The following is a 23,352-nucleotide window of genomic DNA, read 5'->3' as shown; positions in this document are numbered from 1 at the left end:
CTGTCTGTAACACCGACGTTGACATTGGGCTTCTGAAAGACGGAACCAGTATAGCTGCAAATTGTATAAAGAATCATAATTGCAAAACGACATATAGGGAAGGCTTTAGAAGGAATTTAGCAATTTGCATCCGTGAAAGAGTATTTGCCAAAATATATATCGCGTTTCCATCACTGAAAAATAGTTTTCAATCTCAGAAAAATTATTTGGGTACAAAATGTGAAACTGAAAAAATCATAGGTTGCTCAGTGTATATCGCTACTGGTACCACAGACAAACGAACATAACGCTCGAACAGAATTTCTCGCCAAGTTCCACGATCAATTGAAATATATTTTCTTTGATCATGTGTCACATATGCGTTGCTGGCGCCACTGATTGTAATTAAATATTTTATCAATCGTAAGAACACAAACCGATTTTTTGTTTAATTACTTTTCTGCATGCGTCGGATCGTTTGACGGTCTTTGGGACTGTTTTTTGTTCAATTTTTTGCGAAAAAAACACTTGATTTTTTTTTGCGTTTGATGTTTAATTGGATGTAGAGCTAGTTTCTTGCAGAGCTCTGGCGTCTTACACGCAAGGTAAAATGCACTGAAATTTAAATTTTAATGGAGAGATTCGTTTAATTTTGTTGATTTTAAAAATTGTATCACAAGTTATCTGTCCCTCGAGCGGTGGGCTCGTAAAAAACTATTTTCCTACTAAAAAACTAATGTTAACTTCAATCCGTAGGTGCAATAATACAACCAGATATTTCTAGATAACCATGTGAAAAGGGCATAACCCAAATGAGAGTTGTGCTCACTTTCTCTTTACATTATTATGGCGTCACCATGGAACTTTTCAACATTGTTTCGATAAATATCGAAAGATTCTAGCCTCATATGCTAAGAGATAAGGAGCAAACGAAAAAGCGGCGCGTAGTTATTAATGGAAGAGAAAGTGAGGCAAATGAGTATTTTGGACTGTGTACGAGGGGGAGTATGTGTTTTGGGGCAAAAAGAGTATTGTGATGCTTAATGAAGGAATTTCCTCGTAATGGTATAGTCTGTCTGTACCGGCTCTCTCAATTGCCATGTTTAACCTGATAAAGTCAAGGATACCAATGACCTAATACCTTTGTTCGGTACCTGCGACGATCCGCTACTGATGGTTGTGCCAAATTAAGCGAACGGACTGTTATACCCTCTGAAAGCAAGCGTTGACTCCGTTGAGCGTTGAACAATGGACGTCATTTGCTCTAAACAAAGGTGTAGAAATTCTGTAACAATTGGCAGTAGAATCTTCTGCACTCTCCAAGATTTGCTCACGGCGAAACATTTGCTATGTCACTTAAGGTAGCTTGCTTCTGTAGATGGTTGCACTCGATAGCACTAAGAAGCAGATGAATTGGATGGTTGTCACTGGATTCTATAGAATCCGGTCTGCACCTATGAACTAGAAGCAGAAAGCTTCCATAGAAGTAGCTTAAATGGTTCGAAATCCCAAATGGTCCCATCTATCATCAGATTTCCAAAGGTACAGTTTTCTCCGCTACCGCGACGAGGCCAGATATCTTCTTCGCTAATTTCTCGACTATATTTTAGCTTTATTATTTATTTAGCTGTGGGGTGATGCTGCTTCCGAAGGAACATTATTCGGCATTTGCAATCGGGTGATACCTTCAATATTTCAACAATTGATATTTCTGAAAATGAAAGTTATATATCTTTAGATATAGTATTATTATAAAACAATGAATTTACTAACCAGAACTTTAAAAATTAGAATAAAAAAAACTTGAATACAGCAAAAAATGGGAATCGCCAATATGAATATCATGAGCAAGAGCATGTACTGGACTCTGGAACGCAGAGATGCCAGGTATTTTTTTCTAATGTCTGCAAAAATAATTTTAAAAGTCTGGGAAGAACAAAAAATGTCAGGAAAGCTAGTGTAACCAAAAGCCTTTAAATTCAAAAATCTGTAAATATCTGCAACAAAACTAAAAAATCTGCAAATATCTGCATCATCGAAAAAATCTACAGCTTAAATTAAAAGTCTGCGAATTTGCAGACTTGTCTGCAAATCTGGGATCTCTGCTGGAACGTCTGGAACGAACCAATTATGATTTTGACATTTCATGAAAAGGCTTTTAAAAAACCCATGCAGCAGCGCATTGCTCCAATGCTCTCCACTCACAGATGTCGCTTTGTTTGTTTATTTTATGTATGTTTATTTCCCAGTTAAGTTCAACTCGAAAATGAGCCGGAATGCTGGCTGGTTCTAGTTTGTAGCTAGTCAGAATTCCGACTCATTTCCAACTGAACTTTCCTGGGTTATGTTATTTTATATCAAGAGTACTTATCCAAAAGGTATGTGTTTTGATAGAATAATTATGCCAATATAGTCTATGTTAATTAGGTAAAGAATACTAAAAAATACGAAATGTTTAGTATTAATGTAGTTTTAAAGCCATTTGGTATGATGTATCTTTTTAACCCTGAAATGCATACTGTAATACGAAAGAAAAATTGAATTATTTCATTTAAGGGTTAAAATTACACACATAGGTTTCACATAAGTATTTTCGGGCTCAACAATCTTATGTAGTGTTGGAGAAAAAAGTTGACGGTAAACTTTAGTTTAGATTAACCAACCATTAGCTGCAAGTGGTTAAAATCGATGAAAAACGTGGTACTTCAGAATAAATTCAAATAAGTTGTGTGAACCGAACAACATAATTTGTTTTTCGTTTTGGCATTCAGATTATAGGCGACAGAACCCGCGCCACAAACAAAAATCACTGTGGGTTTCGTTCTATATTCGTAGCGTGCGAATAAGTAGTAGATACAGAACACTAGATTAGGATTGTCGCTGGCATCAGTGGTAGGAACATCATTGTTTCGATTCCGGGATATACCTGTCGAAAGGGTCAAATAAAAAAATAGCAAAAAAATCCTCTATCGTCGTTTCATAGCGACTAATCATTTTTGTTTCTTTTAGCCAGCAAAACAATGGCCATTCTTGGCTAATGTATTTTCACTAATTAGAATGCACAAATTGTCTAAACTTGTACTAAATTTTGATAAAATTTCATTTCCTTGTGCGGTATATACAAACTCTTTCTTTTTATAACAATAACAGTTGAAAATTTACACCGAGAAAATTCGTTATATTGAATATATTGACTTCACACATATTTTTTTGTAATTTGAAGTAGCACATAAAAATTACCTGTCACGCATAGATATCATGTGAAAATTAATGAAATTATAATAGTATGCCACATAGAAATTTGTTTCATGGCAAATATCACATCATTTTTCTGTTTGCCTCTCGTTTATTCTGCTGCAAATTTTATGCATTGGACGATTTCGGTTTGAATTAATAAAAATCACAGTAGAATAAACGAGACTGAAATAAAAAATGGTCAAACTCTGCATTTTACTAATTTGAAGTTCAACTAAACGGTTTGTGGTTACAAGCAGGCCATATTTTTCTGCGTGTACCAAAAGTGCGGACCAAAGACTTGTACTAGAGAGACTTTCGATACTTTGACAGATATATACCGGAAGCAAAACAAACATGTTCCGAGGCGAAAGCAATGGGAACACCTGCGACAATCCTATTCTAGTGTTCTGTATCTACTGAATAAGTAGAACAAAATCCATAGTGCATATTTTATGTGGCGTGTGTCTTGTTGCTTACTCTATAACGGCCATTATGCTAGACAGTATTGACAAAAAATATTGAACGTATAAGGGCCTCTTATGAACAGCTTAAAGAAATACGTAGCGTAAACACGCAAAGAATTATGTGGCCACCTCTCCATCTTGATGATTAAGCTGCGCAAATATGTTGCATGGGTTTACTACTGCTAAGCAGTAGAGCACTCTAGCCCGGTCAAACCATTCGGAATTTGATTTGGAATCCTGAATGGAGTCATTATGGATTCCAAATCAAATGCAACAACCGATTCTGAGTCGGAATCGGTTGTTGCATTTGATTTGGAATCCATAATGACTCCATTCAGAAATCCGAACCGGTTCCAGAATGAGTTTAACTGGGAGTTAGAGTGTGGCCAAGAGGCCATGACGTATCCAAACGAACATGAAATTTGACGTATCTCTATTGTGTATACGTCAAATTCCATGTTCGTTTGGATACGTCATGGCCTCTTGGCTAGAGCGCTCTAGTTAGAGTGTGGCCAAGAGGCCATGACGTATCCAAACGAACATGGAATTTGACGAATACACAATAGAGATACGTCAAATTTCATGTTCGTTTGGATACGTCATGGCCTCTTGGCCACACTCTAACTAGAGTGCTCTACTCTTGGCCACACTCTAACTAGAGCGCTCTACTAAGCAGGCCCTTTCGAGGCCTTTTGCATTATTGACAATTCTCGACCGTACATCTTGTCTTCTTAGCAGGGATGCCAGAAATATTTTTTAAATGTCTGCACATTTCATGAAAAATGTCTTTATTTGTCTTCTTCCTACTAGAATTCTGAATCGGTTTTTGATTTTGATCCAGAATTCTGCCAGAAATCGGTCATCCATCCGAAAAAAATGCCTTCTAAATGAAAAATTGTTCACGACCTTTCAAATGTCTCCAAAATGAAGACATGTCTTCACATCTGGCATCGCTGCTTTTTAGCATAGTATATGCTGAAAATATGTTTGTAGTCTTCCTTGATTTATCTCTTGTTCCAGAGCCAGCTCTAATTTGTTCTTTTACAAACCTCCCCCTGTAAGTATCTTTAATTTAAAAATAATAAATTTTATTGCAAATCCGAAGTTTAACGTTTAAATAAATTTAATATCACGGAATATTTAGCTGTTAAAAAGTTGGTGCACTTGCGAAAATTGTTTTCATTCTCTACATTTTATTTGCTTAGATATTTCGTAGAAATTTTACCATTGGTATGCGAGGCATTAAAAAAACTGAAAACTGAGATTTGATTGAAGACGGATATGTGAAAAAGGTACATAGCGTTTTGAGTTTTATTTATTTCTTTGCAACTTTCATCAAACACCCTTTGTACCATATGTCCGAAAGGTGAAAATTATCAGCAGATAGATAAAGGTATTTAGCTTCACAATTCCAAGAAAATCGCGTTGGAATAAATGCATTCAAATAGAAATAGATACTATGCGCCGCCGTCACATGTTCATCAAGGAAAGTATTTTGTTTTTGAAAGCGTAGATTCTGCGTGCATTGATGAAGGGTTACTCATTTTTTGAAATACTTTGCTTTTGCAATGTGTGTCGAACCATCCCATCGACATCGTATTCGTAGCATTGGTGCTATAAATTTGATACGAAATCCGTTTTCACGGCTGCTTAGCCAAAATTAGTTTAAACTAGTTAGTCGCAGTCGTCTATTAGATTGACGCAATTAAGAAACAAGTAGCTGATAGTTTTAGGCGCGTATGGACACAGCAAATCTGTTTAGCCTCCAGGGGATGTTCTGTCATTCTAATGTTCGTAATATATGCTTTTTATATTAGGTACACTGCATATGATCGCATATCAGTCCCATAAAGAGGAAATCCCATAGAAAACGGGACAACTATGCGATCATGGGTAGTACATTACCTTGTAATCTTTGGACCCATTGTTGTAAACTAACTAGAAGTAATATTGATGAAACTCAAAAGGTTACTACTAATATCGACTATCCGCTATAGCATGAGTACAGCCCAGGTGACACGATAATAGCAAGTATCTGGTGCTATCTATCATATATAAGGAATTTTTTAAACATTGGCGTTTTCTTGTTTTATCTCGGATTGTATTTTATATGAACTCCGTGGTTTTTCTCATCCTCGCGAATTTCTATAATGATGATATACAAGTAAAGATAGGGTATACGTGGATATTTTTTTGTTTAAAAATCAACATTGTTACCTGTTTTGTAGAACACGAAACATTCTTTCTTAGGATAATCAAACGGATTGCAATCCAACTGCCTACTGCGTACTAAAACCGATTATTGTGAATGGAAATGAAAGCGATCTATCATTTACTGCCAAACAACGATTTTCTGAAACTTCTTCTGTTTTACAGGGTTTATTTCCCAGCAACTGCGATCGATTGATTTAGGATACGGTTGTTTAACAAACACATTTACATTTACAAATAACACTCTTTGACTTAATACGTGTTTGAGTATCTGCTAAAGTTATCGAAAAAAATATTTTGCTTTCACTGCTTGATAAAAATGAATTAAACGCAAATATACATCAATGAGTTTTAATAGTAATGTTTGGCTACTCACTTCAAGTTTTTGCAACTGATTTGTAGATCTTTCTTCGAAACTAACAAACTTTTATGTTAACTTCAAAATTTTAGAAGCAAACTTATCAACGCATCCTTTTCAACCAAAGCAATGGTTAAATTGGCGTTACAAATTTTTGTTTTCCTTTTTGCTGTTTCTTTTAAGCTAACTGACAGCCTTCAAAAACAACAATTTTTTTCAACAAACTGGTGATGCGAAAATCAACAATACAGTTAGTTGTACTAGCAAATTTTAGTTGAAACAGTAAAAACAAAAATCAACAAATGCAATATTTATTTTTTGTGATTGCGGGGTTTTCCGTGCATTACATCTGTTTTCAGTCTGAGGGCTGACTCAAATGACAGACATTTGATACATTACGCCATTTTGTATATCCTCGCATTCAATCAAGATGGAATTGCGCATTATCGACCAAAATTTCAACCATTTATTAAAAATTGCGAACCAACTAGAGCTACCAGTGCGAATTGTATTTGCAATAAGTGGTAAGTAAATATAAATAAAGCATATGAACATGAGCATGTTTTTATTGAAACGAATTCCATTTATTCAGATAACAATATACCAGCGGAAAAGTTTTTCTGCATGACGGCACAAGAATGGTCCGACCTCCTACAAGGAGTTGATGGTGAATTCATTTGCAGTCGTATTGCTGATTGGAAAAATAATTCGGTAAGTTTAATATAACATTATTTATAGACGCAAAATTGGTCCTTTGAGGATTTTTTGGATTATTCATTTAGTTCTCCGGTAATAGCTTTTCCTCCTCCATGTGTGTTACTTCCGATTGCTTTAACATTTGAGTGAATGATTGTGCAGAAAATGCTTGAGAAAACGTTACGTTTAACGAGATTTCTTTTCTTAAATTTTCATAGGGATTGTCTTCGCCATTCATTCCGCAAATGGACAAATGCAGCTTTTTGGTGTATGATGACCAACAATCTCCAGACGTAAGTTTAGTTTCAAGCATCCTTGAACCTTAAACGTAATTATACGTCATTTTTTTCGCAGGATTTGCATAGCACCGGTCGAGCTGGTTCGACTAAAGACCAACCAACAGATCTTCCGAAGGATGCAAGTACAAATTTTGTTGACCCTGAGTCGGATTTGGTAATAAAAAATAATATTAATTTGTTGATACTAGATCTAGTATCATACCCCAAGTACCGATCACTGGTGTGCGCGACTGCAAATATATCATAAATAATAACTGTTATACTTTTCTTCCTCAGAATGAACAGTCATTGCACTGCCAGGAAGACTCTTTGGAAGAATCAGCTAATGTCTTGGGAAATGCTCGGAGAACCGTTTTTCGAGATCTGAGCAATACAGATTTACCAAAACAACGCACTCCACAACGAACTTCAACATCTATGGATTTGATTAACACAGAGAATAATGCATCTTCCGATTTCGGTGAATCATCATCATCATCATCAGATACCGCTGAGTCGTCTGGACAGGTAATCTCTTTCGTTACGGTATATTTTACATGTTAGAAGAATGTTACGAAAATAATATCTCCCTCATAAACATTATGTCGCTTTTCATTGAAATACATTGGAAGACTGCCTTTCTCGAAAGTAATAAAGCAGTTCAAACCCCGTCCGGTGCTTTCGACGAAAAACGAAATTATATTTATTTGGAAGAAATTGAAAATGTGTGCTGTTTTACCTATGCTCTGATACTGCATCGGATTTTAGCCCCAACTACTGTCAGCTCAGCGGGTGGGGTTAGAATTAGTGTCGCCACAAGCAAAAATCATATTAATCTCACAAATTTGCTGTGTTGAAAAAATCAATAAAGTTTTTAAAAATATGCTCTATATCATCGCTTAGACAATGATAAGAGCACACAAGTATATTCAAAAATCTGCGAGTCCTGTTCTAAGTAAGATTTATCGTGTGAATTAACCTTCTTCAATGGAATAGAACACCAACGGCACGTTCCGTCAGGATAAGTTGAATGCATTTCTCGTACGCGCATTCATATGTTTCGAACGTCCACACCAAGGAGCTTTTATTCTCAGGTGATACGATTATCTAAAACACCGATCAGTCATGCTGGTTTTAAAAGCGACCGCAAACAACATTGTTTACTAGTTACTAGTGATGAAACATTCGTCTCGGATTGCTTGAATTTCAGTTTGCACACAGAGTTTTTTTGCTGTCATTTTTCACCCTCGCAGTTGCACGCTTACCTCACTTCTCACCTAGTTACTGCCAAAAACGAATCACCTTAGAATTCTAAACACCTTGGTCCACACTTTCCATGGGGCAAACACTGTTGGCACGAATCAAAACTTGTCGAAAGTAAACAAAGTTCATTCCGTAGCGTCAAACTGATACCCAAGGGGTGAAAAGTTCAACGGGGTGCTGGAGCGTTGCCAGAAAATTTTTATTTCCTAGATTAAATATTAGGAAACTTCCCAGTTAAGCTCAGCCGGAATGCTGGCTGGTTCTAATTCGTATTGCGGCTTCAGCCGAAGCCGGAATACGAATTAGAACCAACCAGAATTCCGGCACATTTTAGGTTGAACTTTACTGGGTTCCGGTAACCATCCGATACCCTTTAGGAACCTCTGTTTAAGATGTACTAGCGAACCTGTGATCCACTCGTTTGCCCGGCTTACTCAAACATAGGGGCTATCCCTAGTTTAAGTCCGACTGAGCGGTAGCGAAGTCGGACAGCACTCGCAAAAGCGATGTGGCGTAGCCACATTGGGTAGTGAAATCAAAATGAAATTGGCAACGCTAGCAAAATGTAAACACAAATGAACACTCCGGATGAACCTATCGCCAATTGACATTTCGACGAGTTTTGATTCGTGCCAATAATATGGGCCCCTTTCCATGCCGTTGGTATTGTGTGCGCGAGTTTCACTGGAACAAGGCCGACATCGTGTAAAACGCATTTTACTTAGTAAGTGTTAATTTTACATTCGCAGGCCATTGATTTCTCGCGACATTCAGCAAAGGCAACAGGGAGCACCGGTAGAGCGGTTCGTGGTGGCACTTTAGGCCGATTTTTTACACCGAACAAGTTGAAAAATCTTTTAAGCGCCACGAAAGTTGGTTCAGCAATCATACAGAATGCCAATCGTGGCACGTTATCGAAAGATAGCAAAAAGGAACTCAGCGAAATCATTGCTCATCACCACATTAGCTGGTTAAACGATTGTGATGGACTGAATAAAAGTACTCTAACGAAAGTCGAGTTACAAAATTACACAGAATGCATCATGCATTTATTTCCACGGGAAGTGCAGGATAAGGTAATTAATCATTTACACCCCCGAAGTATACTAGACTTGAGTTTCAATATATGAAGTTAGATCTTGATATCCATGAAAGTAATTAAGCTGTTCGCTCACGAGGCGGCAGGACACACGCCACAAAAAAATATTCACTATGGATTTTGTTCTACCTATTCCAACGATGTTGCTGTTGCCGCGTTGGTATAGGTACAACAAAATCCATAGTGAATATTTTTTGTGGCGTGTGTCCTGTCGCCTCGTGTGCGTACAGCTTTATATGTTCGAAACTCAGCGTGTCACATTACTTCTTACTGCATTTCTCGTTACCTATATACTAATCGGTTTGGTACATTTTCAGCTTATTTATTATATCCCATCTGCTCCTCCAGAGAGAAGAAATCCAGGTGGTTTGTTATGTCAGACATATAGAAAATTGAAATACGCTGCAAGAAATCGAGAACAAAGAGAGTTACGTCACCAACAGAAACTACAAAAAGAAGTAGCCGTTGAAGTAGATCAACGTTCATTACAGGCCTGTCGATGGCTGCAACTGAACCAACGGCCATGGGAATTGGTACTTAGCAACTGGATAATAAGTGCCGAATGTCGTTTGAAGGATTTGAAAACTCTTCGTTTCGATGCTGTGATTGCCAAATACGGACATTATTGCAATGATTTAGGATACCAACTCGTGAGTATTATACCAAACAATTTATGTCATGTCGATATCATTTTTAAACGTTCTAGAGCAGCTTCTGAATTGTTTATGTGAAATATAATGTATACTGCCGTGATAGGCATAACATTCCCACCTACATAGGAATTGCTTAGCAAATGAAACTGTTCTGAGAATCACGGCCTTATACCAAATGCATACTGCATAAATTTTATTTAATAGGTTTACCTGTTTTCTTAAAGGTGGATGAAGATTATCGGATACTAGGATACACCGAAGGAATTCTTGGTTGGGAAGGAGTGATATCGTCAATGAAACCGTATTTTATACTTAAAGTCAAGGATGAATTTTCCATCGCAATTTTGCAGCACATGAATCGAGCCAACGTTACAAAAGGTAAACATTTTAATCTAATGCCGTTTTGTTTATCCCCGAAACAGAGTCAGTGTGGCCTGTTTCATATTTTTTTAACAGCAGTTGACCTCTCAGCTAAAATCACAACACAACAGCTTTCTTCAAAATATTTCTAACAATGAGACTGTTTACTTTCTTTTGTTAATTACTCGGTCACTAACATTTGCCCCACAACTCTGTATAATATGCTACTAAGAATCATCGTCCTTCGATCTGTACTGTGAAATTAGTTGAAAGTACTAGCCGCAAAAATGGAAAGAGAAAGTAAACAAAGATTTACTCAATGTTAAATGACGTTTTGAAAAAAAGCTTTTGAATATTAGGTTTGTTCCAGTACACGCTTATTGGTCCTCTTGCTCAGCAGCTCCTTTTTACTCCGGCCCAGTTAAGTTCAGCCGGAAAATGAGCCGGAATGCTGACTGGTTTCAATTCGTACACCGGCTCCGAGGGATACAACCGATTCTAGTTAGAATCGGTTGTGTCACTGGAGCCGAGCTACTTTCTGTTTTTCCTGGTACTGGAACAAATTTCTTGTTACTGTAAAATTGTATTGGGCGATATTGAATCGATACATAATACTATACCGTTTATTCAAAACGTCATATCTAACAAATGTAAACAAACTGAGTTTATTATGCCAAATAAAAGCTAAGCATTGACTCTTTATCGTCCACAAATAATAGAGAAATATAATAACTCTTTACATGTTTATTTAATCTTAAGTCAAAATGTCACATATACTATACCAAAGTTTTGCAAACATTATGTAGATGTGATGTTTTGCGTTGTGATGTTTTTCAAGTCGACTGTAGTTAGCATCTTTTTCCAATGCCAAACCTCATATCTACACTCTCGGTTGCAATACAGCACATGAAATATATCACAACTACAAACCCGTCTCTCAAAACGTCACAGTAAAATGTGCCATATACAAATGGTGTTGCCAAGACCACATATGTAAAAGAGCATAATAGTGATCGGCCAAATGTAATAAAAAAATAGTTATCAATTATCTCCCTATTATCTTCGCGAAAAACATGTAATATGCTTATACGATCCTGCAATGAGTAATTGCAGAGGTGGTAGTACAATTAATAGCCTTCTGTGTGCTTAAATTGCTAAATAAATTTAAAAGTCGCAAGGAAATTTTTGCACGCGATTTTCTCCGTTTGACGTTTCTGTTAGATATGATGTAATGAAAAAACGCTCTAGAATATTGATATTTCAATACCATTTTTTGAAAACAGCAAAACTACCAAAACTAGTCAAATATGTCAAATGGTCCTAAATGCCAATGAGATAACCTCTATTGTTAACTTTTTCTTTCGACGGTGTTGTCATTTTACTGGTTAATATTGTTTCAGTATATATTGGAGGACTTTGATTTCGACTAGCAAGTAAACATCATTGCATTGTCTCTTTATTGTCTGCAAATAAAAGAAAAAATATTAATTCTCTACAGATTCATTTAATCTTAAATCAAAATGATACGGAGGTTTTGCAATAGTTTTGTACAAGTATCTTTTTCAAAAATAAAATATCTACACTGCAAAAAGACACAGGACAAATTATCCTCAAGCCTGATTGTCAAAACTGCATAATAAAATGCTAATGTAAATGAGTTAAGTACAAAAATAACGGTGAATATAAGGAGATCGTTAGTAAATTTAAGAGCTTTCGTTGATTCTTTTTTCAGAGTATTAATTTTTGATCTGAGAGTCACAATGCAATGTTCTATTACATTCACTACTTTTGTCACTGAATTTCGCGCTAAATCGTATTCAAAGTTGGCAGCACCCCCTCAGATTTTAATGAGACTTTCTGTACACGAAGACCTTGTCATAAAAAGCCACTTTGCGTACTTTGTTTTTCCAAAAATGATCTAGACTGTCTTTTGAAAAGGTTCAAACTTTTTTTACCAATATTTTTCAAATGACTAGTCTAAAAATGACAAATCCTACAAAAAAATGTTGTAGGAGTGATTTTCACAACATTAGTCAAATTTTTGAATAAAAATATTGAAAAAAATTTTCATCGACTCCTATACTGAAAAAAAACGATTTAAAAAATTTAAAGTCGATTTGCAAAAAACCCCATCTTTGATTTAGATGAAATTTTGTTCCAAGATAGGTAATTATGTTCCCTACCTACCGTCAAAAATTCAAGTTGGGCATTGTTGCTTGTTGGGGTTGTTGCTCTCGGAGCGCAGACGATAGCAGTAGGTGACAGATAAATTTAAATTATGAAGTTCGCTGTGTACTACTTTGCACACCACAACTGGAGAGTTACGGCACTCAGTCTCAGTGCTAGTCAGTATGCCGTTGCGATGAATCTAGTACCGCGTTGCTTTTTGCGGCACTAGAGTTTTAAAACTGACAAAAAACAAATCGACGGTTCACAAATTTGGAAAGCCGATTGTTTTGAACTTCGTGGAACACCTTGAAACTCGGTGTATTTACACCGGCACACTCTCTTGCTCATTTCGATTTATTTAGGTACTCGTTCCGCATAAAAGATTAAAATTTGTGCGTACCGAAAATGTTGAGCCCTAGTTAGCTCGACCCATATCGTAACCCTACCCATTGCGGCCATACACAAATGACGTAGCTTTTTTTCGGCTAATTTCGACCCCTCCCTCCCCCTCGTAACATTTTGTCACAATATCCCCCCTCGTCTTAAATTTGCTACACCCCTCTACCCCCTAAAGTACTACGTCATTTATACATGGCCCCTGGCACGGTACTGGCTATTGTTTAAAACGGTATGCATTGATCGAAATGGTAAAGCGAAAATCGAAGCGTGACAAATATTCGCTAGTTTTAAGTCATTTAAACAAAACGAAAGAAATATATTGTAATTTAACTTGAAGTTGAACCTTATCGACTCAACAAAAGTAGGTTTCAAAGCAATTGTTTAAATACGCAATAATTTTTTTTTTAAATGAATTCATATTATATGCGTGGTTTCGCACTGTCTAAGTAGTTCTTTTTAGCTTTCATATATGTGTGGAAAAACTGTACATACTTTTAATATGATGACACACAATGTAAAATGTTTGAAGTATTCGTAAAATATAACGCTGTTTTTTTCCATTTCATATAGATTAATACGGGTTTATATCCAAACACATAAAATATGTGCACGTTTCGTTGGCATCAAATGACTCAATTGATGTTTGACAACCCGGTCGTCAACGACTACTCGACAAAATGAATACTTTGTCCGACCATATCCGTGAAGAGAGTAAACGTGCGATAATTCGATTATTGTATTGATTTTGTGGGCTGTTTTCGGCAAATTTAAGACTAAGAGAAGCGAAAGCAATGAAATTGAAAAATAGGTATTCTAGAGCGAATCAGTTATAAACATAACACGTAAAACTAGGACTAGGCTGGCTCATATGGCCATGATCGAAAGGAAATGTAAAGAATGGATTGGCTTCTGCTGGTAGAAGTTGGGCTTTCAACCCAAGTTTAATACATGGTCGTTGATAGAACATAACTCATCATGTTTTACCGCCGACGCCGCGAATTATATTGCACACTACATTTTCAATGTCGCCGTGGTCGTGTCCTGCACACAACTCTTAAATTTTTAGTTGGACCTCCACTAGTTGGACCGTTGTCCAACTAAAAAGCATCTGAACGTCAAAATCTCATGTCAAATTGACTTTGACAATCTATCTAACAATCTTTTACACTACTAATGCCTTCTTTGGAGAGTTTTTGACATTTGTCAGTCGGTCCAACTAGCGAATTAAATTCGTTAGTTGGACATAGGCTGTGGCCCAACCAACGAATCACGACTGTACTTGGAAGGCATAGCATACTTGGAATACTTGGAAGACTTTGCATACTTGTAATATTTGGAATACTTGGAATACTGGCAACTAGCAGTTGGAAAATTGGATTCTTTGATGATTAGGACAAGGAAAAGTTTTTTCAAATAACTTTTTCCTTGAAAGTGCCCATCTTGAATTTTTGACGGTAGGGAACGTAATTACCTATCTTGGAACAAAATTTCATCCAAATCAAAGATGGTTTTTTTTTTTGTAAATTGACCTTAAATTTTTAAAATTGTTTTTTTCAGTGTAGGAGTCGATGAAAAATTGTTTCAATATTTTTATTCAAAAATTTAACTAATTTTGTGAAAATCACTCATACAACATTTTTTGTAGGATTTGTCATTTTTAGTCTAAAGCCATTTGAAAAAAATTGGTAAAAAAAGTTTGACCCTTTTTAAAAGACAGTTTAGATTATTTTTGGAAAAACAAAGTATGCAAAGTGGCTTTTTGTAACAAAGTTCTCATGTACAGAAGGTTTCATTAAAATCTGAGAGGGTGCTGCCAAAATTTGTTCGAGTTGGCGCGAAATTCGTAAATACTCCCTAGTATTGATAAAAATATTGATCGTGTAAGGCCCGTTTATAAAGTCTCTATATTCTGGCCATGGATACCAGGTGCACAGATCAATCTGTGTTTCACAGATTTTCAATATGCTGCACAGATTTCCATAGTTTTCTGTTTAAATGCAAAGATTACCAGTTTTCTGTTATAATACACAGACTAGCAGATCTCTCAATTTTCGACCGCGCACTTAATTTTTGCCTCGAGCGAAAACTTAAAAAAAGGTCACCACTTTTTGTTTTGAGACAAACTTGTACGTATTCCATAACACAGATTTTTACATAGGCTGCGCACAGATTTCACAAAATATTACCTGGCAACCCTGATTCTGGCTCCGAATTATCGATATTATATCCCAGTAAAGTTCACCCGGAAATGAACTGGAATTATGGCTAGTTCTAGTTAGTATTCCGGCTCCAGTGACACAACCGAACTATAGAATCGGTTGTGTCACTGGAGGCGGAATGCGAACTGGAACCAGCCAGCATTCCGGTTCATTTTTCGTCTGAACTTAACTGGGATGTATCGATACAATATCGCCCAATACTACACAGTAAATCATTCATTTTGTTTAGACCATTTAGAATAGTTGATCCGCGAGTCATTTGAATAGAAGTTTTCTAAAAAAACCAACGAATTGAATCAACCACCACTACGAAATATTTTCTCCAAAACAAATTTTTAGACGCCACCGAAAGCATTATATTGTATCTGCCAGAAAAGCTTTATTGTTTTCTCGGTGATGGTTAACTAGTTAAACAGATGCATTTTTTTAATGAATGTTAATTATTTTATTATTTCAGATACGCTAATTTGTTGTACGTTGATGCTATTGAACTGCTGCGTCCAGCCTTGCAAAGTGTCTAAAACTTTCAAACCATCGATTTTAACAGCACAGGAAGATGTGTTTGTTTTTGCGAACGATTTAGAATCTGCCAAAAGATCGATTAGTGAATTACTTGACACCTACGCTGCCAAGAACATTCCAACACATCCTAAGGTGGTTGTTATTGGAACAGACTACACAGCGTTGAGCGGAGATTTTTACATCATTTTCAAAGACATCGTCTATCAGTTCAATTCACTTGCTCGTGCTATTGATGTAATAATTAAACTGTGCAACGTATTCAAGCTTCCATACTCGAAAATTACGAAGCTAGTGTGGTACGTAATCGAAGAAACTCTCTACAATATTTCAAGACCCGCAAAATATAAAGGTATTGAAGATCTGAAGAAACTCTGCGATGCAGCGTTGTGACCAGTTCAAATGTTTCGTTGAGGGTTGTGATGAATATGCTGAAGATACCACTGTTTACATTACACACATTAAAGCACATAACTTAAGCAAACCACTAAAACTACGTTGTACATACCAAGACTGCACTCAGAAAATGTCCAATTTATATAAGTTCCATCGTCACATCATAACTCACGTTCGTTCAGTAGATACACACTCTAACACTGAAATCAACTATAATCGATCAGTAGATAATATCGCAAAGCATAAAAGGACGACGCCATTGGTATTGAAAAAAAATGAGAAAATGAAATTCTTTATTTAATCACGCATTTTATTTGTTTTAGGCGAACTCCATCGAAGAATCTACTGATTGCGAGCCTTCAACTGGTGGTAGAGATCAGAGTTACATATGTGAATCATTACTTGCCATTGATCGTTTGGCGGTAAACTTTTCACTTGATTTACATCGAAAACGTAATTTGACCCGTAAGGATGTCGTGGATATACAGAATGCCGTTACAACTATAAATAGTTATCTCCAAAATATAATCAAAACATCAACGCCACTTTTTGCATCGGTAGACCCAGACCAAACATTTCTATACGAAACTTTCGTGAACAAGATATCGACCCTGTTTGATTTCATAGGAACTGAGCATAAACTGTTTAGGTACCTTGAACAGGCCGATTTGTTTAAAATACCTAAAGTATATACAATACACAATAATAAAATCAATTTAGCTGTTGATTTAGAATTAGAAAGCTTGGGAAACCAATCACATTTGGTTCTTATGGATTTGGAATTTCAAATCAGAAAGTATTTTGAAAACGGTCAGGTTTACGAGAAAACAATTAGAAATATGCGACTACTAACGACAAGTGTGAAAAATAGTAATTTTATTAACGGTTCGGTTTATAGAAAAGTGCAAGAAAAAGATCCGGGAAGGCTTCTGATACCACTATTTTTGTACGGAGATGAGTTCGAGGTCAACGATCCGCTCAGTTCTCATAACAAGAGGCATTCGTTGTTCGCTATGTATTACAGTTTCCCGACGATACCGGAACGCTACGCAGCTAAGCTTTCAAACATTTTTGTCGCTGGTGTGATAAGGAAAATTGATTTTTCGGGTCATGATATTGATATGTTTATGATATATATAATAGATAAGATGAAAGCGATAGAACAGAATGGAATTCTTATTACCACAGGGAATACAAATGTTAAAGTACATTTCGCATTAATGTTAATACAAGGAGATAACCTAGGAATTCACCAAATGTTAAAATTTTCAGGTTCATTTTCTGCTAATTTTTATTGCAGGTTTTGCAAAAGAAGCAAAGACCAACTCAGTAAAGATCTTATAGAGTACGAAACATATTTAAGGAATAAAGATAATTATCATACCGACGTGCAATTAAAGCAATCAGACTCCGGATTAACAGGATATTCATTGTTCAATACATTGCCGTCTTATAGCGTTGTTGAAAATTTATATTGCGACAGTATGCATGATTTATATAGCTCCGGAGTGTGTATGTATGGTTTCACAGAAATAATTAGCTATATCGTTCACGAGAGGAAGTTTTGTACGATCAGTCAGATGAATATGCGCAGAAAAGAACTTAACAATTTCAAGTTTGAGGAAGGTTTATCACGAATGCCAGATTTAGAAGATAACAGACGAATTAAATCGATAACACTAAGAATGACAGCTAGTGAAATGGCTGCCTTCAGCAACTTCTTTTCATTCATATGCGGACCCTTTGTTCCTTTGCAAGATCCAGTGTGGCATTATACTACCACTTTGATGAAACTTATAGATACAATAAACCTGCCAGCTTTTTCAGAAAAAGATTTGGAATTATTGAATTGTCTTGTTAGCGAGCATCATCGTTTATACCAACATTTGTTTAAAAAAAGTTTGAAACCTAAACATCATTTTCTAAACCATTACGCTAGCGTTATTAGAAGTAGCGGACCAATAAAAAAAATGTGCTGTATAAGACACGAAGCCCGTCATCGCGACTTCAAGGAATATTTCAATGTAACATCTTCTCGAAAAAACGTTTGCCTTACAATGTGTATTAAAGCAAGTCTTTTCTTCTCCTATGATGTTATAAATGAAACATTTTTACAAACCAAGACCGATGGAAAATTTGTAGAAAGCGTATGGTGTACAAAACCGTATGCAACAACCAACTTGCTAAGTACAATCGAAATCGATGCTAACGAACTAGTGTTGTCATGTGACTCACTAACGTACAAAAATACAATCTACAAGACAGGTAGTTTTTTATCAGTTACTGTAGATACAACTGTAGAACTATATGAGATAATAGAATGCATTAATCATAGAAATACATGGTTCGTAGCCGCCCACCATTGGCGAGTTAAACATTATGATGAACATTATCAAGCTTACGCTGTAGATATAAAGCTTGACCTTAAGAGTATTTTAGATTTAAACATATTTGATGGTCCTCCATTTCTTCTAGAACATATTGGAAATTCCATTTTTTTCAGAAGAAAATTATATATGTATAAGGATTTTATATAAATTAATGTATTTAAATAAATCACATTGAAACATCTCAAAATATTGGTTTCACTTAGCCCTTTTGGTTATTACCTCGGGACGACAGAAATATAATGAACAAGCTCCTTGAATATTCGTCGATTGAACAGATTCACTTACTTAAAACGTACTACATGAGGTTGTCGTTTGAACAACTTTCAATCAACTTTTTGATGACATACACGCAAATTTGCAATGAAAGTAGTTCGTGTCGCTTATTAACTACATATACTAAATAATTGATTATCTATTCAAATCCCAAAATTCTGCTATTGAATAATGAATGAATATGTTTCAATCACAAACAATTTCTCCTTTGAATTCCAAAACGCTTACATTTAATTACCGTATGCGTACCATTTGAATCTTGCTTACACAGCCGAAATGAAGCTTGACAATAATCAAAATGGCAGTCATCCGAAATACAACTGCCTAATGTTAAGGGGCCGGGTCATATTAAATATCATTTGAATTCGTTCTTCGATTTTGGTACAGTGTAGGTAGCACTGCGATGGCTGTTTATTTATGCCTTAGTACCGCGTGGGTAAAAACTAAAAACCACTTAATTTAGCCGTTTCTTCACCGATTTTCACAATTCTTTCAACTTTAATCACTGGAGAATCACTTCACTCAGCTATTTGTCAGCAACTAGACCGCGGATAGCGCGAAAAACACTGAAAAAACACTGTGTTTAATTCCCGTATGCGCGTTGTTGATACCGTACGGAACGGTGTTTCCAACTCAGATGAATAATAATAATAATAATAATAATAATAATAATAATAATAATAATAATAATAATAATAATAATAATAATAATAATAATAATAATAATAATAATAATAATAATAATAATAATAATAATAATAATAATAATAATAATAATAATAATAATAATAATAATAATAATAATAATAATAATAATAATAATAATAATAATAATAATAATAATAATAATAATAATAATAATAATAATAATAATAATAATAATAATAATAATATATAATCCCTTTTCAGTTAGCTCACTAGATAAACCGTTTAACAGCGATGAAAGTATGTCAACAAATAAGCGAAACTATAGGTAGATGGCCATGTGATATAATTTTTATGAAACGTGTTTGCACACTGTAACAAACCATCAACCATGAATGGTCAATTATATCGGCATGTTTCATTCATTAGTTGAACGTAAATCGAAAAAAATACGCATCAAAATTGTTTTTTCATAAAAAAATGTACTGTCGATGCATTGGTCCATGTATAAAGTTAATAAAGTTTCGAAATATATGTCTCAAAGGATTCAATATTGAATTCTGACCACATTACAACAAAATGCACACAGTGTGCGCAAATTTTGACAAATTCCTTAGCGTTGCCGATAGGAATGTAAACAAAGGGTTACTTTCATAAAACTTTCGGACAGGAAATTCCGATTCAAGGGCCTTTTTGGTGGATTCTGCTGACTTGAAGAGCTTTCTTTGGGTGTCACAAAGGGATCAAGGTAAGTGGAGTACTATCTATTTGATAGAGGCTTAGAAAAACTGGCCAGAGAATTGCAGCGTCAGGTAACACTATGGCATTGCAATCTGTACTAGGCCTTTAGTTTTCTGGACAGGAAATCTTTGCCAAGAATGAATGAATTAATTTTATATTCATTCTAAAATATTTTCTATGCTCTTTTTTAGGTGTTGAATTGAACGCCGTAGGCGCCGTAAGGGCGGTGAAAAAATCGTTATATTCAGTAAGTAAATATTCACAGTTTATTGTGAAGTGGTCCGTTAAAACGAAAATTTTGTTAACTGATTTTTTCTGCGTGTAGGTTCAATCGATACAAACCAAACACACACACATTTACAAGCGATTCGGAAAATAAACTCGATGGTAGGGCCCATATTATTGGCTCGAATCAATACTCGTCGAAATGTAACTTGACGATAGGTTCTTCCGGAGTGCCACATCGCTTTTGCGCGTGCTGTCCGCACCTATATGTTTGAGTAAGCCGGGCAAACGAGTGGATCACAGGTTCGCTTGCTTCCGAAGATGAGTCGGTGACCACCTCGCCCGGCGTTCCTAGGCCTCGGTTATGCAGCTAAGCCGCATCTAAATGGTATCCCTTAAACAGAGGTTCCTGAAGAGTATCGGATGGTTACCGGAACCCAGTAAAGCTTAACCGGAAATGATCCGGAATTCTGGTTGGTTCTAATGAGTATTCCGGCTTCAGTGAAACCACCCAATTTACCTAGAATCGGTTTTGTCACTGGAGCCGGAACACGAATTAGAACCAGCCAACATTTCGGCTGAGCTTAACTGAGAAGTTTCCTAAAATTTAATCTGGGAAATAAAAATTTTCTGGCAACGCTCCAGCACCCCATTGAACTCCAACGATTTCACCACCTGGGCACCAGTTTGACGATACGGAATGAACTTTGTTTACTTTCGACAAGTTTTGATTCGAGCCAACAACATCCAGCCCGATGGTAGCGAATTGAATACTTTATGCTGACGTTACAAATGAACTGAGTGTTCATTTTTGACAGTTCGCTTGTACTGTTTACATGGACTTTGAAAAATTATTTACGATTTTCTTCGAATCTAGTCGTCCACAAATTTTTCTAAGTACATGTAAACAGTACAAGCGAACTGCCAAGAAAAGTGAGGTAACCTGTGTCTGTAGAGAACCTAATACGAGCCAGGGTTATCATATTCACAGATTTTTCTGTTATGTAACATATTCTTTTACAATTTTTAATCACAGATTTTTTTCACAGATGGCAGACTTTTGGCATTTTGATGAAAATTTCACAGATTTCCACCAATTTTTGGAAATAATGTAATTTTTCACAGATTTTTTGGAAATTTAACGCAGATTTTCACTGATTTTTTCTGTTTTAATCATCACAGATGGCGAAAAGATTTTTTTGACCGAAACACAGATTTCAACAACAGACGTTCGTCAGCCAAAATTAGCCGAATGCTCGGTTCCAGCAGCCACTACAAAAATGGCGCAGCTGTTGACGCTCCCGGAAGGTAGGTTGTGTTTTGGATGGAAAATTTCTTGCTCGAAATGAAATGAATGATGGACATAATATTGATTGAATTGTTAAGCAGCTTTTCTGTTAATAGAGGTAATCTGCTTTTATTGTTCGGTGATGAATTAGCAATGTTTACAAGCAAAGATTATTAGCAGTCAAATCAATCAATTGAATCAAATGAATCAAGTAAATAAAATGAATCAAATAAATCAAGGGCCCTATTCTCACCGCTACCTCACCTCACTAGAGTCACCATCACCTCACTTACCAGTCACCTCACCCACGAAGAGGTATTCCGAGACGCATTTTAGGTGAGGTGACTTTTGGGTGACCGTCGTCACCCAGGTGACTCTCAGAATCGTATTTTTTAAGTCACCTCACGGAAATTGTTAACTGCTAGGATCATCTATTACTCACCCAGATATTTCGAAAGTGCATTATGTCGATTGATTGATTAATTGGCATTTTGAAATCCAAGGTGGCGGCTTTCGGTTATCACATAACACTTTAAATCACCATCAATATGGGTATCATTTGAAAGGTATTGATTAGTAAAATGCGAAAATTGACGATTGACGCCATTTTGAAATTCAAGATGGCGGCTTCCGGTTACCACGAAACACTTAAAACCACTATCAATATGGGTGTCATTTGAAAGGTATTAATTAGTAGAAGGCGAAAATTGACAATTGGCGCCATTTTGAAATCCAAGACGGCGGCGTTCGGTTACCATAAAACTAGTTATGTGCGCCGCCGCCACCGGTACTTTATATTATGTGATATAGTTAATTCTTTACACCTTTATTATAAATAACGCAACTAGTAATTTTTGCGCCAGGAGCTGTATAACCTTGCAAAATAAGCCAAATTTTTGCTAGAATTATTTTGAAATTTGAGATCTATGAATTAATATACCCTCCAACATCTACCTCACGGTTGAACGTAATGTCTAATTTCACTATGAAGTCAACTCACACATTATTTTGTCTTTGAAGAAAATTTACAAATAAATTTTTCAGAAATAGTTTATATATTATTAAAGTAATTCACAAAAAGTTTACAAAATCTAATTCCTTGAACCACGTAGATATGTTTCCATACCCCGATATTTAAAATCGCTTTATTTTAGCCCCTAAAACACCAGTGAAGCAAGGACTTTGTAATGATCACATTTTTAGTTAGTGGAAATTGGTCAGCGAGGAATAAAAATACAAAGTGTTTAATATCTCCGCCGCTTGTGAACGGATTTTGACAATAATAGCTTGTTAGAAATGGATTTTAAGCTTTCTATTTCCAAGTGATCGCTTTGTTGGAATGCTATTTGCGTAAAACATGTTGTGTTTTGACAAAATCACCTATATCTCAGAAAGGAAACAACATCGAAAAACAAAAATTAGTGTGTCAAATTGTCACGTTAGGCCTCTCATTTGAAACTAGTTTCATTTCATGCATACATACACACACA

The 23,352-nt window shown here is 35.8% G+C and overlaps 3 protein-coding genes across 3 annotated transcripts; all 3 read left to right on the top strand.

Moving 5' to 3' along the window:
• The first annotated feature begins 6,607 nt into the window (after window positions 1-6,607).
• Window positions 6,608-7,699, top strand: LOC131694821 (uncharacterized). The gene is made up of 4 exons (XM_058983323.1): window positions 6,608-6,773; window positions 6,842-6,960; window positions 7,164-7,238; window positions 7,300-7,699. The coding sequence occupies exons 1-4, from the start codon at window positions 6,680-6,682 to the stop codon at window positions 7,489-7,491; spliced, it is 480 nt and encodes a 159-aa protein (XP_058839306.1). The 5' UTR covers window positions 6,608-6,679; the 3' UTR covers window positions 7,492-7,699.
• Window positions 7,662-16,297, top strand: LOC131694822 (uncharacterized). Its single transcript, XM_058983324.1, has 5 exons — window positions 7,662-7,751; window positions 9,236-9,562; window positions 9,903-10,235; window positions 10,463-10,616; window positions 15,843-16,297. Exons 1-5 carry the CDS (start codon window positions 7,662-7,664, stop codon window positions 16,295-16,297), a joined length of 1,359 nt encoding a protein of 452 aa, XP_058839307.1.
• Window positions 16,298-16,348: 51 nt separating this feature from the next.
• LOC131694819 (uncharacterized) lies at window positions 16,349-18,837 on the top strand. The gene is made up of 2 exons (XM_058983321.1): window positions 16,349-16,562; window positions 16,624-18,837. The coding sequence occupies exons 1-2, from the start codon at window positions 16,431-16,433 to the stop codon at window positions 18,835-18,837; spliced, it is 2,346 nt and encodes a 781-aa protein (XP_058839304.1). The 5' UTR covers window positions 16,349-16,430.
• Window positions 18,838-23,352: the final 4,515 nt, after the last annotated feature.

Source organism: Topomyia yanbarensis, unplaced genomic scaffold (assembly GCF_030247195.1).
Source record: "Topomyia yanbarensis strain Yona2022 unplaced genomic scaffold, ASM3024719v1 HiC_scaffold_164, whole genome shotgun sequence".
NCBI lineage: Eukaryota > Metazoa > Arthropoda > Insecta > Diptera > Culicidae > Topomyia > Topomyia yanbarensis.
This window is presented reverse-complemented; position numbering and strand designations above follow the sequence as displayed.

Coding starts and splice junctions, on each gene's coding strand:
- LOC131694822 (XM_058983324.1), top strand. CDS start 7,662: ATGGATTTGATTAACACAGAGAATAATGCATCTTCCGATTTCGGTGAA. Junction 9,563..9,902: donor CACGGGAAGTGCAGGATAAG/GTAATTAATCAT, acceptor GTACATTTTCAG/CTTATTTATTATATCCCATC. Junction 10,617..15,842: donor TCGAGCCAACGTTACAAAAG/GTAAACATTTTA, acceptor TTATTATTTCAG/ATACGCTAATTTGTTGTACG.
- LOC131694819 (XM_058983321.1), top strand. CDS start 16,431: ATGTCCAATTTATATAAGTTCCATCGTCACATCATAACTCACGTTCGT. Junction 16,563..16,623: donor ATAAAAGGACGACGCCATTG/GTATTGAAAAAA, acceptor TATTTGTTTTAG/GCGAACTCCATCGAAGAATC.
- LOC131694821 (XM_058983323.1), top strand. CDS start 6,680: ATGGAATTGCGCATTATCGACCAAAATTTCAACCATTTATTAAAAATT. Junction 6,774..6,841: donor AATTGTATTTGCAATAAGTG/GTAAGTAAATAT, acceptor CCATTTATTCAG/ATAACAATATACCAGCGGAA. Junction 7,239..7,299: donor ATGACCAACAATCTCCAGAC/GTAAGTTTAGTT, acceptor TTTTTTTCGCAG/GATTTGCATAGCACCGGTCG.